General features: G+C 39.9%; 1 protein-coding gene across 4 annotated transcripts in view; it reads left to right on the forward strand.

Moving 5' to 3' along the window:
• The window catches only part of COL4A5 (collagen type IV alpha 5 chain), a 77,992-nt gene that overhangs the window by 10,737 nt on the left and 53,754 nt on the right, over positions 1 to 13,501 (forward strand). For all 4 annotated transcript variants that reach the window (XM_027645185.1, XM_027645187.1, XM_027645186.1 and 1 more), the window contains exon 2: positions 10,442 to 10,501. In XM_027645185.1, coding sequence (XP_027500986.1) covers positions 10,442 to 10,501 — 60 coding nt within the window. The remainder of the gene's footprint in view (positions 1 to 10,441; positions 10,502 to 13,501) is intronic.

Below are 13,501 nucleotides of genomic sequence, written 5' to 3' on the forward strand. Positions count from 1 at the left end.
TCTCGAAGTGACAGTGCTCTAAGGAGACTCTGAGCCATTACTAGTGCATAGCCAGAGCTTAAGTAAATGAACTTGAGAGGCTAACACTGAGGGTACTTTGTATCTGCTGAAGTTAAGTATGTGAGTTCCTGAACAGGCATCTGAGAGCTCTCACTAAATATTCAACTTCTGTCTGCTTGTGGATAAAAGAAAAGGGCCTCCTAACTCATCAGACCCTGATGCTGTTGTTTTACAAGTGCCTCTGACTTTCAGGGTTAGGACAATTGCTTTGTCTCCACTACTTCCTTGTTTAACTTGGCTCTCTTCAGTGCCACTTACTTTTTCAGCTTTGATTACCTGAGGCTGGAGAGCAGCTCTTTCTCTAGCATTGAGTGGTACAGAGAAGGTGCTGCCCGCAGTGCTCTCTTTAGGTGTTAAAGTGCACACACAGAGTGTGCTGCTGCCACGGGCATAAACAAATGATAAAACAGCTTTAGCTAGAAGAACCTTGAAGCTATGATACTTGGTCCAAGAACTGAGGGAGAAGGGAGTTGATAACCACCTCCACCACAAAAAATCCCCCAGACACCCACCAAGCCTTAATGTGAGTTAGGTCTTGTTCTGGCAGTTAAGAGGGTGTGTGTACTTAGATAACATCTCGATGCAGTATAACTCTGCACAGCCTCTATTCTCTTTAGCATGTATACTTGCTTCATCCTTGGTATTAATTTAGTGCTTTCAGTAGTTTCAAGATAGACCATAGCGGGGTTAGATTAATCTGAAACGCTGTTCCATTTTGCCTCTCCTGTCTCTGAGGAAGAAGTGGGTTTTATGTTCTTGTGTGGTCTGCTTCATCCTTTTGACACTCGAAGGTGCAGTTGTCAGTGACAAATGACTGACATCCATTAACAGGACTCTGGATATGAAGTTTCCTCTGTTGCATGTTAGATGCATCCATAAAGTAAGGTGAGAAACAGGACATTTTCTGGGGAATTAGTCTGAAGCTTGTGACTTTATTCCATTTCCTTAACCAGGAACAGACTAAAAATGGAGTGCCATAGTGACTGGGTTATGACTGTATAATACTTGACTTGCAAGCATACCTGAGACTTACAAGCCTGACAGTTTGGTCTAGGTTTGTGTTACATTTGGACATGGTTATAGAAAGTGGCAACATCTAACACCTGTCACATGGGAAAGGTCCTAAATGACCAGTAAATCTTAACCTGTAATGAGTACCATATGGCACTTCTTATTTGCAGCTGGAAAAAATTAGGAAGCCCCAAGAGACTGGTGATTAGAGACTTGTGTGTAAAATAAAAGTAAAACTGAGACTTCCTGAAAAGCGAAGTGGCTCACTGTGCCCTGCCACTGCCTGCTGCCTGCTGCTCCACGCTGGTGTCTCAGGGCTGGTGCTAGTGGCAGAGATGTGTAGCTGGACAGGCAAAGATGGGGGCATGATTAAAACTAACCATTCCTCTCCTTAGCTACGTATGTGCTTAAGGAATTTGTTTATGGTCTGTATAAAAATTAAAGGATGGCTTGCACTCAGAGCTCAGCATTTTGAACTGAAATGAGCTGTAGTGTAGACTCCCTACAGAGGTGCTGTGAAATTTGTCCATCCCCAAAGCCTCCCATTCCAAAACTGGAAAACCAGCCAGAGTTTAGGATGTTTCTCTGTTTACACTGTATATTTAGAGGTTCGTGCAGGTGTTGCATTGCCTGCTGACAAGGGAAATGTGGTGTTTGGCATCTGTCAGTTCATTAACTTGGAGCTGAAGTGGGCTGAGAAGACCACCTGGTAGTTTACATTCTGTTTTAATGCTCTTTGCTTGTTGTTGCACTGTTTACCCGGAGGTGTACTTGCCAAATCTAAACATAGATGCTTTGTAAGATGCTGCCCCTGGATGGCAGCATAAAGGTAGTACTTAACCTGAGTTGCTGTTAAAGGAGATTATTTGGCAATTCATACAGCCTAATGTGGAGCTCTTTGGAAATTTATGTTCATTAGGACAGAGGTACTTGGCATCTCAGGTCTCTTTAATTTTAGCTTTGAAATGCTTGTGAGAAGGGCAGTGGAGTTGATATGATTATTTTACTTTCTTTGTGTCTCGCCCAGTAAAATATACTGTACTGGAGCCCATTCTCTGTCTTGTAACACCAACAGGCCACAGAAACGTAACAGTTTTCAGCAGTGCTGAGAACTGTCCATGTCCTTTTCCCTGCCTGTACTTGAGTGCAAGGCTGGCAGCACTCCTTACAGCAGAGGCACAACAATCATTTTTGAAGATGGAGGGCTCTGTAGAAAGTGAGAATGAGCTACTGTGAGTTGCAAGGGCTAACTCTATTCCTCATACTACCTGCTTAAAGTTTCTTAATGTGCTGAAGAGTTGTCAGCCTGTTGTTTCAATTTTTGCATATTCTGAAGGTAGTCATACCAAGGTTTTCTTGCTTATAATTTTGGGGCTTTTCAGGTAGCCCTTTAATTCCAGTGAAATCATGGTAACTGTATTCTGAGAGAAAAATTATTATTTAATAAACTTTCAGTATGACCAGAGCAGTCATTTAGAGTACGGTTACTAGTTTGGTGGGTCTCTTACAATTATGTTTCATGTTATTACTATAATATATGCTCTTCAGGTATCTGAATAACAAACACCTAGTGCTGTGCCTTAAGAGGAAAAAGAAGGGCTGTTTATTCATCAAGTGTTTAAGAATCTCTTTTTAACCCACTTCTTGTGTTCTCACTCACAGTGACCAGAACTGTGGCTACTACAGCTAAGAGCTTCCTCTGCAAGTCTGAACAGGTCTTGTATTGTGCAGACTTCAAAGAAAGATAGTGCCTCAAGGTGCAACAGATTAAATTACATGTCAGAAGTTCCCTTACTTAAAAAAGAAAAAAAAAAAAAAGTTGGTCAAGAACTTCTGCGAACATGTTTTACACTATAGAATTTATTCTCTTTGCATCTTTACATAGATTGAGGGAAATAATTCCTTAAAAGGGCATGTAATAGTCTTTTAATTCAGATTCATTGCTTTAGCAATGTTACTGCTCATAAATGCAGTACTTCAGTGAGAAAAGAATGGCCATTTGGATTATAGAGCTGTGATGGCTTTGCTGCCATAGGTGACTTCACACAGGTGTTTGAGTAATAAATTGTTACCTGCAGATTTGTACTCCTGTTTAAGCCTAAAGAGCATATATGTGAAATCATAATTAGAACTCACAATAGCAGCTTGTCAAATCCCCACAAAACCTTTTGTTTGTTGGTTATATTTCTGTCCAGGCAAGTGAAAGGAAACTCAACTGGCTGAAGATGAATGGTGAAATCTTTGACCTGGATGAGTAGTAAATCCTTAGCTAGATAACTGTGCAGGTGTTTGGTTACACAGATCTTGGGAAGCTAATAAATATGAGGATGTTCTTCAGGACCACCACCAAATTAAAGCTTAACCTTTGTCTGACTGGAACTGAAAGACTGAATTTAATTTCCATTATAAATAGAGGTATGAATAATTGAGTTTGTGACTTTTGCATGAGAAAGGGTAGTGCCTTCATCCTCCCATAGCAAAGGCATTTGTAACTGGTGCTTTTCTATGTGTTGAATTTACTGATTTTAATCAGAGTGAATTTCTAACAGCAGAGTCAGTGTTTATATTGATGGAATTATCCAGTATTTATGCTTCTTTTTTCTCTGATCTTAAACTTATGCTCCTGACTGGTAAGCTGTCATACTTGAATGTGGAGGGTGATATTAGTAACATTTAGGCAACTCCTATAGCAGCTAGAATAACTGTGAGGTGCAGGATTTGTCTACTGTATGTAAGCTTTATTCTAGGAATATGTCTTCCACAGTTGTCCAACAGGCAATTGCAGTCTCTACTGTGAAAATTCTCTTCTGTCAGCCTTAAATCATGAGCAAGAGCAGCTTGGGAATCTGCAGTTTCCACAGTTTTGTGAACTACAAAATATTGTTAAACTGTTACTCAGCAGTAAAGTTACATGTATTTCAGTAAATGTAGCTATTATAGGAATTCCAAGATATAACTTTATTTTACCAAATATGTGTCTAGAGACAGACTTGGTGAATTGTGAAGTCCTGTTTGATATTTTTTTTTTTTTTTCTGGACTAGAAGACTTCAAAAACTTCCCTTTTGGCAATACAAACCTGGTGGGGCTGATGCATAACATGCTAGAACTTTTTTCTTTGCTCTCCAAAGAAAGCAGTGCTGTGTTAACTTCTTTACCTGATCAGCTTGCTGACGAGTAGTAGGTCACGTCATGCTGGTAAATACTGAAGGGGTACCTGAGGTGCTTGATAATCTCAAAACTATTAGAAGCAAGTGCTCTTTCTATTAACTTTTTATAACACTTGGAAGGAAAGGAAATTATAAAGCTCCTATGTGTCCATTCTCAAACTGAGATTATATCTTTGAATAACAGCAATTCACTGCCTGAGGAGCTGTGCCTTAAACCTGCTGCAGGTAGTGGAAAGACTTGTAACCACATCAGAGGTGCTTCTGTTACTTGTATCTGTGAAAAAGTGGATGGGATTGAATGGCAAGTTTCAGGTTCAGGAACTGTTAGGGGAGAAGGACTGTGTGCTGCATGGAAACCCTCAAAGATGAATTGCTTTTGAATGGGTTTTATGGCTGGTTCTTCCTTTGACCGTTCTAGTGAATGGGGGTCTTAGTAAAACCAAACTATCAAAAGGCTTCATTATACGTATGCAAATAAATCCTAGTGAAGTCATTAGAGAAAAGTATGGGAAGATGCAAATATGGGACCAAACAGAAACTGCTACATAGTATGACTTGAGTACATATTAACAATTTTTTTCTAACCTTTGCTGTTTGGTCTTGGCTCATTCCTCCCAAACTGTGGAATATTGTTCCTCAGTTCAGTTATTCTCCTGTCATCAGTGTTTCTTGCAGGTTTAAATTTGCTTTCAAATTCTGGACAACTTTGTTTTGGGCAGAATTTATTTCAGTGATTTCTGTGCATCTTTTCCCTGCTAGAGGGAACTATTCTCACCTGATGAAGTAGCTTACAATGTTGTGGTGTCAAATAACTGTCTGGTTTCCTTCAGGACATCTGTTTATGAAGCTGGTGTGTGCATGTTAATCCCCACAGCTGTTGCATGCTGAAGCTTAGTGGTCATTTAAATCTCTGAGGGGGTCTTAATGCATTGCAGGACACATCAGCATTTAAAATCAGTGGCTGTACACAATCAGTTTTTTGATGCTTACTTGACCTCTTGCTGCCATCAGAATGGAGCTGTCAAGAAAAGCAAGTGGTCTGTTACTACAAACTGCGTTGCTGGGGAGGTTCAGTAATGTCTCTATGCTCTTCTAGAAAGGGGAGGGGTTAACAAAAGAAATTTTGAATTCATGATAAAATTATGCAGAAGGAGGATGTCAAAATGAAGAAATTGCACAAGTATGTAAATGTTCAAACTATTTCTTGTGTCTCTTATCCACTTGTTTGATATCTGGATTGAGAAGTCAGTTGTAAGCAACTTGGGTCATGTCAGAACTACTGATATTTTGCAAAGGCACCTTGCTGAGTCACCTACTGTGCTTCTGTAAGAAGCTGCACCTCCTCCTGATTGCCAGTTTCTAATTTGTAAGTGTCAAGGTCTGTGAATGACTGGCTTCCCTCCCCACTCCTGTAATCTTTCCCATGAAAAGAGTATTAAAATCCTGTTATGTGTTCAAATACTAATACTTTAATTAAGTACTGATGCATACTCTAGTGTGGAGGTTTAGATATTCCCTTACCTCCCTACGTGCACACAATTAACTGTTAAGTTTCCCTGCAGCTGCATGTATGTAATTGCAAATCGCTTCTTTTTCCCTTCACAGTGTTGTAAAGTCCCAAGTTCCTATTCTCTCGAGGAAGAACATTGATCTGCCTGTTAGTTTTTAGAAATATTTTGTCCAGTACTGTTGTGAATGGCAGCTGGGAGGGGGGAGAAAGTGGAATATGCTGAAATTGCCTTGTAACCAACATCTTTACACCTGATGGGAAAGGAAGGTAATATGTGCCTAATGTGTAAGGCAGGCTTCTAACCAAAACAAAATCTGAGGATAACTTAGGCTATTCACTTCACTGAGAAACCTGCATCCAAGAGTGTGCTTTTTTTCTTCAAACTGGAAAACAAACAAACAAACAAAACTCCATTCTTTTGGTGGCATTGAAAGCAGTTTTCTTCAGTCCATGTAAGACACAAAAGACTGAGCTTGTTCTGGAAGAATTATCCTTTGACCAGTAAACCAATACCATCCCTCCTTTTATATACTAATGAAAAGAACTTGCTCTCCACACACAGATTCAATGGGGTAGAAGCTGTCAGGAAAATCCAATGAAAGGATTAGCTAAACTCAAATAGATTAATTAGAGCCTCTGATTGTGTCTTGCTATGGAAAAGTCACAGCAAAGGAAATGGCAATGATGGCAAGTTCATCTTCAGAGGTGTGTGAAAGGAAGGCAACAGGTATATAGTAAGAAACAAATCTGAGCAGTTCCAGTCTGGCTCTTAAGATTTATTGTTCCTCTTTGCGTAGTTGAAAACTAAAAGATTTTAATAGACGTGGAGATTGTGACCAGCTCCTGATGATCAAGCTACAACTCACATACAATATTTTTTATCATCTTCCCTGTCACCTAAGACAATGTATCCTACTGGCCAGAGCCAGGAATTGAACTGCTACTGAAGGCTTCTGGCTGCCTAATATAAAGCAGGAGACTTCCTCGGTTTCCCAGCCTGTAATATATGCACCAAGTATAACTTGGAGACCCCCTGAGGTTTGGAGTAATTTAATTTTCTGTATCTGAAAACCCAGTCAGTCACTTAATTTTCAGAACTAGTGGTGGTTAAGTTGTTACTAAGGGCAATTTACTGATTGCAGCCACCTACGTCTTGCTCTTAATGTAGCTTTTTCTACTCTTGAAATGTTGTCATTGTATCTGTTTTCTTTGTTCACTTGAGCTGTACGTAAGTTATTGTTCATGTGCAGGATTTTCTTTGCATTAATATGAGACACACAACTGATTCTGTGACATCAAAAATCAGCCTGTGGCTGCTGAGTGGCTTTCAAACTTGTACTAGCTTGTTATGCAGTATGAAGTCTCCTGTAGCACAACTTTTGTGCCTGCTTTGCCAAGTAAAAAAAGGCCTTGAGATTACTGAAAAGTCTAAACAGGAGGAAAGTTTTCACTTAGAGCAGGTCATTAAACTTTTTTTTTTCTGTGCCATCATGTTTTGCTTTGTTGTTGTTGGGGTTTTTTTTTAAACTGTGCAGCAACATGACCTGTAAGTGGCATGAATTGATATAGTGTGAATTCTCAAGGCTATTTTGCTTCAAACTGTTTAGTTAAAAATCCCTTAATTTGGTGGGGGTACAGGTTGATGCAAATAAGAAACACAACCTGCCAAATACAGCTCTTGTACAGGAAGATAAGTGACTCTGCTGAGGGAGTACTTCTTGATAAGCTTGTGTGTGAATAAATGTTCCCAGGATTTATGCCAAAAATTTACTATCATTTGATTACAGGGGGTATTTGCAGAGTTTTCTGATTACAGACTTTTAGTTTCCCTTCACTTTTGTCTGGGAAAGACTGTGTTTCCTTCCTACAAGTAATGCATCTGAACTGGATGTCCAAAACCATCTGTCAAAAAGGATTCAGTGAGTACTCCTGACTCTTCAAGACAGGCTAATTGTATACGTTAAGAGGCCGCTCAAAGCATAAGGAATCCAGTCTGAATGTATAAATGGCTTTGGGAGACAGTCACGGGTTTAGAAAGAACCCCCCTACACTGATTGAATCAAAGCACTTTGGGTGTTTTTAACTGCAAATAGAATGAGGGAGAGCAGCATGTTCTTCGAAAACTCTATACAGGGAACTGTTTTAATGGATACAAGTTACAACACAGGGAATTCTGGTGAGGTGCTTTGTGGAGGAACAGCTTCACCATGAAGGCAATCAGACACCAGATCAAAGGCCTAAAGAGGCTGTGGGATCTCCACTACTGTAGTTACTCAGTATGCAGCTGGGCAAGCACCTGTACAACCTACCCTAAGTTGCCTTGCTTTGCGTGATTCCTTCCATACCAAATTATCTCAATTTCATTTGCTTTATGAACTGGGTCTTTTTCATGTGGTCTTGATGTTGCCAGAATCACTATTGAAGATGTGTAAGCACTAACAAAGTAGTTTTCTGTGGGTTTCCTGTAGAGATGCAGTAGCAGAGGGCAGAGACTCTTGAGCTTCACTGTCTGAAAGCTCACCTTCTCAGCATTGTGTACATCAGACTTGTTTTGTGAAGGGGCAGTGTCACCTCGTACCATCATTTTCTCCTCCAACCTCCTTTTTTCTCCCTGTTCACCCCAACAGTTTGCTGGTACCTGGAAGCTTAGAAAATTTCTATTAGAAACATTCTGTAGAAGCTGTAAGGAAGACTAAATGAGTTTTTTCTGTTCCACAGTCTGAATAAATCCTCCTTATTGTGTAGGATCTTGATTATGCTTTTCAAGTATGTGCTGTTGTAGCCTATGTGTGTTCTACCACAGCTTTTGGTGGGTTTTGGTGAGTACTGATTTAGTTTATTCCCCACCACCACCTCTTGGAGGCAGAAAAGGTTTTCCACGTTGCTCTCCCTGTTCTGTCCTCGTAGTGAGGAATCAGTGCTGTGGCACAACAAGCCAGGTAACTTGCAACTTCTGTGTGTTAGGCTTGTACTGTGAGGCAAGGGAATATTGCATGTAACTAAGGTTAATCCCTTTTAAATGAAGCTTTGTTAATGAGATTAATACTAAAACTGGTTCCCAAGGAACTTGCTTTTTCAAAAATCCATTTTTAAAAGTGAAAGGGATCAGATACCAAATTCACAGGATAACTTGGATTGAAGGGGGGCATCAGAAGGGCATCTAGCCAAAACCCCTCTTCCAAAGCAGAACAGCCATGAGGTCAGACCAGGTTACTCAGGCCTTTGTCCAATCTGATCTTTGAAAACCTGAATTGGCTAGAATGGTTCAATTTCCATTTAGGAAATGGTTCAGTAAATCCCTGTTAACTAAGAATTTTGAGGTTTCATGTACATAAAATCAAGAAACTGATTACAAAAGCCAAATGGAAGATGTGGAGAGACAGGCTGGTCATGTCATGTACCACTGCTGCTGTACTTAGAGCTCTGCCTTTTGCTGCAAGATGCTTTAGTTGATCCTGGGTTTTTGTAGCTCCAGGTGAATTAAGCTGCTTCACTGTATTCAGTCTGATGCTTGGTGTAGTGTGTTTAGGCCGAGAGCCAGGACATTCCTAATGCCAGGTAGGTGATGGGTCATGTCTCTAAATGCTTCTATGATAATGAAGACTAGAATTCAAGTGTGGGTGTGCTTTAGATCTGACACACCGGCTGGTTTCATGCTTGATTGAAACTTTGTACATGATGTTCTCTGTAGATTACTGGAGGGGAGGACCCCAAATGCCCAGCTTTTCAAACTTTTAAAGTATATTCTGTATGTTTTTAATACAATACTGCACCTGTTCTCAGAACAAGTTAAACACTGAAATATTTCAGGTAGTGTATCTTCTAATGTTGCTCATGGTTTTTAAAACTACAAAAAGGTCTGAAAAATGATGACCATATATATTATGTAGAGGCATTCTACCAAAAAAAATTCTTATAGAAATCTCACTTAACACATTTGTTACTTTCTGAAATCAACATGGAGCTCCATTGAGTATCCCCTGTTAGGGTGGGGATGGAAGAATATAATTTAAGCAAATGTGGTATGGAAAAGTTACTTAACTTTGATTTTTCTCTGTGACCAATCTACTATATCCCCCTCCTTTGACCCCTTAAAATCTGACTGACAGTCCCCTTATGCTGGAGACTGTTGTAACTGCCTTGCCATGCTTTGCACTGGAGGCTGAATGCAGCTACATGAAACCTAGAGTTCTGAAAAAAGTCTTTACTCACTAACTTATCTGTGCAGGGAAGAATTATGTAGTAAGTATTTGTCTAATAACTATCACAAATATGCTCATGAGTTTTAGGCTTGATGAAACTCTTGTGCAAAACCTGACATCTACTGGTGGGAGACATAATTGGGCTCTTCTCTGCTGGGGACATGCTGAAGATTGTGGACATGCTGGCCCCTTTGGCCATAGGTGTTGCATTGTACCTTGCCCTAAGAGCAGATGACATTTGAACATAAATGTAAAAGTCTAAGATTTTGGAGGACTAACTGTAAAATACTTACAAATAAACATATATATTACCAAAGGTGATTGAACTTTCAGTTAACTGTGTCTGCTTTGAACACGTGTTTAATGACTGGAGGACAAACTTTGTAGGCTTACATTTTAGATTAACTTTCTAACTTTTTGTGAGACTGTCAAACACTTCATATAGTCTTATGCTGATTAAAAACATATTCTATTTCTTATGTCTTTAAAGGCTTGCCATGGATGTACATCTTTGTCCAAATGTGATTGCAGTGGAGTAAAAGGTGAAAAGGTAAATATAACTTTTTTCCTTTTTCTTTTTTTTTTACTAGCAGACCAGCCCACAAACCACGGAGCCATATGCTAACTTCAGATAACTGAAGCTTGTGGATGATAGCTTTTGCTTCTTGCTCATATCTTATTTTCTTTGACCGTAGTGTGGGCATGCACCAAAGAGCATAGCTGTATTAACAGTTGGAGGTATTGAGTCAAACTGACTGGTCCATCCAACAGTGTACAGAATTTCATATTATTTTCTCAAAAGGAGGGAATGATGGCAAAAATTTTTAAAGCTATCTGACAGTAAAAAACCAGAAAAGACACAAATTCTAGTAAAATAGAAAGAATTCCTATTTACTGCCCAGGCCTGCCTACACTAACTACTATGTGTTGACAAGCTAAGGTGTGGAATGTACAATAATGGTTATGCTGGTAATGCTTCAGTGGAAACTTAAAATAGAGTGAGTGTGGGTTGTTTTCCCTCTTTTCTTGCATTGCCAGCTCATAAGTAATTGATGCTCGCTAATGTGTTCTGAACTTGCACTGGTTTTCACCTCATAATTTGTACAGCTGTATACAAAGATGATTGCTGTTGCTGTCTAGATGTGAGCTGGACCATAGAAGTGACAAAATTCAGCTACAGCTCTCCCTACACAGGTAGCTGCCACCAGAGTAAGCAGCTGGTTAATGGCCAAATGTGTATTCTTGGACCAAGCAAAATAAAAACCATCCCCAACCCAAAAAGCACCTGTGTGTGCCTCATTCAGTGCAACAAGCTGTTTTGATCTGCCCAGGCAGTGTCCTAAGGCCAAGAGTTGCTTGTTGACATCTCTGAGGTTTCCTGCTTCCATGCAGCTTTCCACTCTCATTGCCTGAGCTTAGTATATCTGTGCTCAGTATATCTTTCGTGTTTCTGTTACAATAATTTCTTATTGTTTTACAGTTTTTTCCACTGAGGAAACAGGAGGTGCCCAGCATCTCTCTTAGTTACAATGCACTGTAGATACACAGCTCAGTGCTTGCCTGAGTCGAACCTTTTCTCAAGTGTGGGAGCCTGGTTGTAATTAAGTTGTGGTTAAATAGTTCCCTTGTAACTGCTGTTGTCACAGGGAATGTGATCACTGCAAGGGGCAAGGGTTGCCAGAAACAATTCCACTCTCAGTCTTGTGAACAGTTTGCTTGAGATACAATGGAGTCTTCTTAAAGACTGATAACAGGACTGATAACAGAACTGATAACAGAGTTTGATGAGCCTGGCTTATCAAACCGCTTACAAACCTTAGCAAGGTTCTAGAAGGACTTCAGTGGTCTGGATTAATTTCTGACACATTTCAAAGGTGATTTTTTGACTTGCATAAACAAGTGTAACCTTAAATGAACGAAAGTAATGCAAAATCATCAGTCACTGCATTGGCACTGTAACATGCTGATGCAGAATTTCACTATTGGCTGAGGTTAAACAAGGCAGATGTCCAAAATTCCAGGTAATGTTTGATGCCACACCTGCCATCCAGATAGCTCCTGACTGATGAGGTCATTGCTTGGCATTTGCTTTAGTTCTTTGGGTATATTCCCAGTTTACATACCTAGTGAAGAACAGTATTCCCTTCATGGCAAGCCTTCCAAGTTAGATTTGGTTGGCCAAAACATGAACCTGATTAATGTGTTCCTAGAGAATCTGAGTGCCTAGATCCTAGAGGATCTGCAGGTGCCCAAACCAGATGCATCCTAACACTAGTCACAGATTGTTTCAGGTTCAGTTTGAACGCACTTAAACATCAGGCTTCTATTCCCAGTACATTTGTAGCAGGTACAGTTTTGGAAAACCTTTCTGTAATTCAAAGCTGGCTTTTTTTTGGACTTGTCAGAGCTATTTTGTGAATTCAGTGAGCAAGTAGCTGTTGTCTGGCTGGTGTGGATATAATGCAAGTTTTCATCCTTAGAATGGAAAATTCACTTTGAAATCAGGGAGCTGTGATTCATTTTCCTCCTAAACCAAGGTAAACACAGCATAATCCTGTGGTGTGCCAGACAGGGTTTTTTAAAACAGTCTTCCTGAAGCTTGCAGACCGTCATGTACAGAATGTAAAGGAAGAATGAAAAGCAAAGCCCATATTTCTTAGGTATGATATGTTGCTAGTGGAACTGGTTTGATCATATGTGCACACACCTCGTTATGTTTGTTGCCCTGTAATTACAAACTCTCAGTATTGGATGCATTGCTGGATTCAGCAGTTCAGCTCTGGAGAACCCCAAGAGCTCTCTATCACTGACATCCATAATGCTTTATCTTATAAATTTGTCACTTTGGGTCATTTGGAGTTTTTAACAGTCTTAAACTTTTTCTATATTCCTGTACTAGTACAAGACATCAAGGGCTATCTTAAGATGATTAGTCCCTCACAGTGTACCACCTGGTTATATGTTTGATCGAAGTTTCCAAATCCAATACTATCTTCAATCCAGCTTTCTTGCAAATAATATCTTTATTCCAGCTGAGTGTGTAAATTGCTGCTACGACAAGTTTCAGGCTTTCGCTTTGTATTTGACACTTGGCATTTGGTGTTTCTCCTTCCTTCTGCAGTGATCTCTAAACCATGAGTCAAACACTGTAGCTTCTTGCCTAATTGGTGTATGAAGAACGTTAGGAAAAGAGCTGTTTATTTAATCTCCCCTCTTTGATTCTCCCATTAGAAGCGTGAAAATGTATTTGAAGAACTACAGGAAGTCAGGTGTATGGAACGTGGTTCTCTACTGGGAAGACAGGAAAAGCCTGGTCTAATGCACTCAGCTGAGCCCTGCCTTTCTGTTCCACTGGGCTTCACTTCTGGCCCTAAACCAGCATCTGCATCTAAGCTGCTGTCCACTTGCATTAAGTCAACTGAGAAGTGCTGCTTTGTTCAGCTTAGCAGAGCCTAATGCATTTCTTTTGAGACTCAAAAGTAGCCTTCTTCCTAAGCATCCTAGCATTCACTTTAGGACATCCCAATTTTAAAAGATCAGGTAAAGCAAC

Source organism: Corapipo altera, unplaced genomic scaffold (genome assembly GCF_003945725.1).
Source record: "Corapipo altera isolate COAL_440 unplaced genomic scaffold, ASM394572v1 65, whole genome shotgun sequence".
NCBI lineage: Eukaryota > Metazoa > Chordata > Aves > Passeriformes > Pipridae > Corapipo > Corapipo altera.